Source organism: Mus pahari, chromosome 12 (assembly GCF_900095145.1).
Source record: "Mus pahari chromosome 12, PAHARI_EIJ_v1.1, whole genome shotgun sequence".
NCBI lineage: Eukaryota > Metazoa > Chordata > Mammalia > Rodentia > Muridae > Mus > Mus pahari.
Window position 1 is genome coordinate 14296651 of NC_034601.1, and position 3310 is coordinate 14299960.

At 53.3% G+C, this 3310-nt stretch overlaps 1 protein-coding gene across 5 annotated transcripts in view; it reads left to right on the forward strand.

Moving 5' to 3' along the window:
• Positions 1 to 3310, forward strand: part of Gnb1l (G protein subunit beta 1 like) — an 80547-nt gene that overhangs the window by 61586 nt on the left and 15651 nt on the right. For all 5 annotated transcript variants that reach the window (XM_021209519.1, XM_021209517.1, XM_029544810.1 and 2 more), the window contains one exon: positions 2063 to 2278. In XM_021209519.1, the coding sequence (XP_021065178.1) occupies positions 2063 to 2278 (216 nt within the window). The remainder of the gene's footprint in view (positions 1 to 2062; positions 2279 to 3310) is intronic.

Genomic DNA, 3310 nt, shown 5'->3' on the forward strand with positions numbered 1-3310 from the left:
GGCTCACAACCATCCATAACAAGATCTGATGCCCTCTTCTGGAGTGTCTGAAGACAGCTACAGTGTACTTACATATAATAAATAAATAAGTCTTAAAAAAAAAAAAAAAAAAAAAGATCCTCTGCCCTGCAGCATCGAGGCTGTGACAACCAGAGGCCTTGTGGCTACAAGAACACTTGTCCAGCCTGTGGTGCCTGTCACTGGAAGATTGCAGAGACCAGGGTAGATTGAGTAAAGTGGCCAGGTACTGAGCTGTAGTGATGACTGGCAGGGGCTGAAATCCCAGGCGTACCTTCTGGGCCAGTCTGGCTCCTGCTCTGGCCACCATGGAAGAGGGGTCTTTGTACTAGCCCCTGAATAATCTATGTTGCTCAGAACTCATAGTCAGCAAGCATTGTGCATGGCAGCTAGAACTGATACCAGTGGTGATGGGGAGCTCTGGATTCCAAATCGAGGAAACAGCCTGGTGAAGAGAGGCCGCAGAGCCGTAGCTGTCGGAGTGTAGATGTCAGCACAGACCAGTGCTTAGGGCTCTATCCAAGGAGCCTGAGATCGTCCTCTCAAATGGGCTTCGGGTAGCTTCCACCAGGTAGCCATGCTGTGGGTGTGGAGTGAGAGTGGCAGTTGGCACGTGTTCCTGGTCAGGGTGCAAAGGGTTCTAGAATTCTTCCACCTGGTGCTGCCCCAATCCTGGCCCAACTCATACCTGCTTGCCTAAGCAGCCTGTCTGAAGGGGCTTTCCTGCCCATAGGGCACACAGTGTGGATCTGCACAAATCACTTCCAAGCAGATGACCTGAGAAACAGAAGCAGGGAGCTCATCCCTGTGATAAAGCTCAGGAACAGTGCAACAGGGCAGCCAGGGCCCCTACGGAGCTAGGTACACGCTCAGAGACCTGAGACAACCCTGCCTCTGCAGTTATGGTCAAAGTGCAGAGTGTGGGCTCTGGCCCTAGGGAGAAGGACTGAAGATGATGCTGAAAATAAATCACCCGAGAAAACACAGGAAGGAAGCTTCATGCCTCCGCCCAGGCATCTCACTCCTTCCTATTTTATGTGTGAACTTGGTCACCAACAGGACACAATCAGCTTACAAGCCATTTCTGGAGACAGTCAGAGACAACTGCACTGGCCACTCTGGCCTTGACAAGTTCACTGTACTTGCTGTAGAAAAAAAAAAAAGCCTGATAGTTGTGTCCTATTTCCTTGTTGTGGCCATCCCTCCACATGCTAGTCTCCAGTGAGCCCTGCCCTCCCCTCCCATTAAAGATGTCCTTCACCATACCCCAGCCACAGCTTGTGCTGACTCGAGCATCCTGGCCCTCATGCTGTTGGTTAGCTGCATGCCACAGCCCTCCAGCTAGCCTGGGCCTCCTTGCTCTGCCCTGTGCAGTTTCTCTCAGGCTGCTGTGCAGTGCAGGGACTGATGGCATGTCCCTGAGGGTGACTTGGAATCCTGCAGCACTCTTCTTTTGTAGTTGTTTCAGAGGCTAAATAAACGAGCGTCAGCCCAGGGCGCAGAGCCCTCTGACCCTCGCCCTCATCCATCATGACAGTGAGGGCCTCTCACATCAAGCTTCCAAGGGTGGGGGCTTCTGCAGCTCCATTAACAAAGCCTTCTCACTGAGCGTTCAGCTTTCCTGCCTGGTGGTTCTAGATGACTGGCCTCAACAAGGAGTGGCTTCAACGCTTACACCTGGGGCCGATGAGGAGGAAGGATGAGACCATTCGTAGCCGCCTCAGGGTGCTGGTGGGTGCCAGTGGGTATCTTGTCATCCCTGATTTGGACGGGATCCAGTGTAGGTAGAAATGCATGACTGAGGCCTCTGGACTCCACCTCTAGCTCCTCAGGTACTAAGCAGTGGCCCTAGGAGCCCCATGAGAGGGATATGGGAGGCTGTTAGGACACGGAACCTAGGCTGGTAGCTGTATGGGAAGCAAAGGAACTTTTCTCTGGCCCAACCCACTTCTGGGCATGGCCAGAAAAAAAGCTGTTCCCACAGCCCTAAAGCTCATTGAAGACAAGACCCTTTGGGAGCCAACCACTGTGCCATTCCCCACAGACTAACTCCAGTCTCCGCCCCCTCCTTCTGGCTGGCTATGAGGATGGATCGGTATCCCTGTGGGACATCTCAGAGCGGAAGGTGTGCAGCCAAATCACCTGCCATGAAGAGCCTGTCATGGGCCTCGACTTCGACTCTCAGAAGGCCAAGGGCATCTCTGGCTCTGCTGGGAAGGTGCTGGCTGTCTGGAGTCTGGACGATCAGCAGTCCCTGCAGGTCAGTGCACAGGCCCGGGTCTCATTTATCCTGCTCCGCACTAACAGTCTGATAGGCTGAAACAATATTTAGGCATGAAGAGGAGCCGCTGCAGTTCCCTAGCTAATTAATCACTCGGAGGCAGTAGGGGAGCAAGGGCCAGTGGGCGTGGGCTTGCCATTCACATGGTTTGGGTTTCTCCTAGACCTCAGGTTAACAGCCATCAAGTCTTGTCCATCTAGAGAAAAGGCACGTAGTGTCCAGGCAGACCAAACTCCTTTGTGAAAACTCGGAGGAATGTGGTCAGTAAGGAACTGATTAATCAAAGCGGGGGGAAAAAAAAGAAAAGAAAAGAAAAAGAAAAGAGAACTTGTGGAAAGCCCTGCAGAGCCATGGCCTAGGAGGATCTGTACGCTGGTCCTAGGGAGGCTGCTGGTCATGTGTAACAGGAGAGCCCACCAAGCAGGAAGGCCTTGGCTGAGCAGGGTTTGTTAGAGACAACCCCACAATGCTTCATGGACCATCCCAGTTGTTATGGCCCGAGGATTGCCTCTGTCCCTCAGAGTGCAGCATAAGGGGCCCAGCTGGCTTGGTCCCCATTTGGGGTTGTGGAAGATGTACCCAGACTTGGTTTTGTGCAGGCCTGCCAGGCAACAGGCTGCCAAGCCCCCAGAGGTGGCTTAGTTATACAGACTCAGGGTGGGAAAGGAGGCTGTTACCAGGAGTCTCAGAGATAAACCTAGCCTTAGAAACCACCGTAGTGGGAGAGCTACATGCTCTATGGAGTATGGTGTGGCCATAACCCAGTTCCCAGCCTCACTGGACTTAGCCAGAGCACCTAGGATAGAGCTTAGGAGGTGATGCCAACCCTTCTTTGGAAGCATGATGGTTCACGTTGCCTCCACCCAATAGGAGGCTTCACAAATCATTCCTGCCACCTCCCCAAAGTAGGAAGGAAGCCTCGCTCAGCAGCCTTACACTGCACAGCAGCCACACTGCTCAGCGGCCTCACACTGCACAGCAGCCTCACACTGCACAGCAGCCTCACACTGC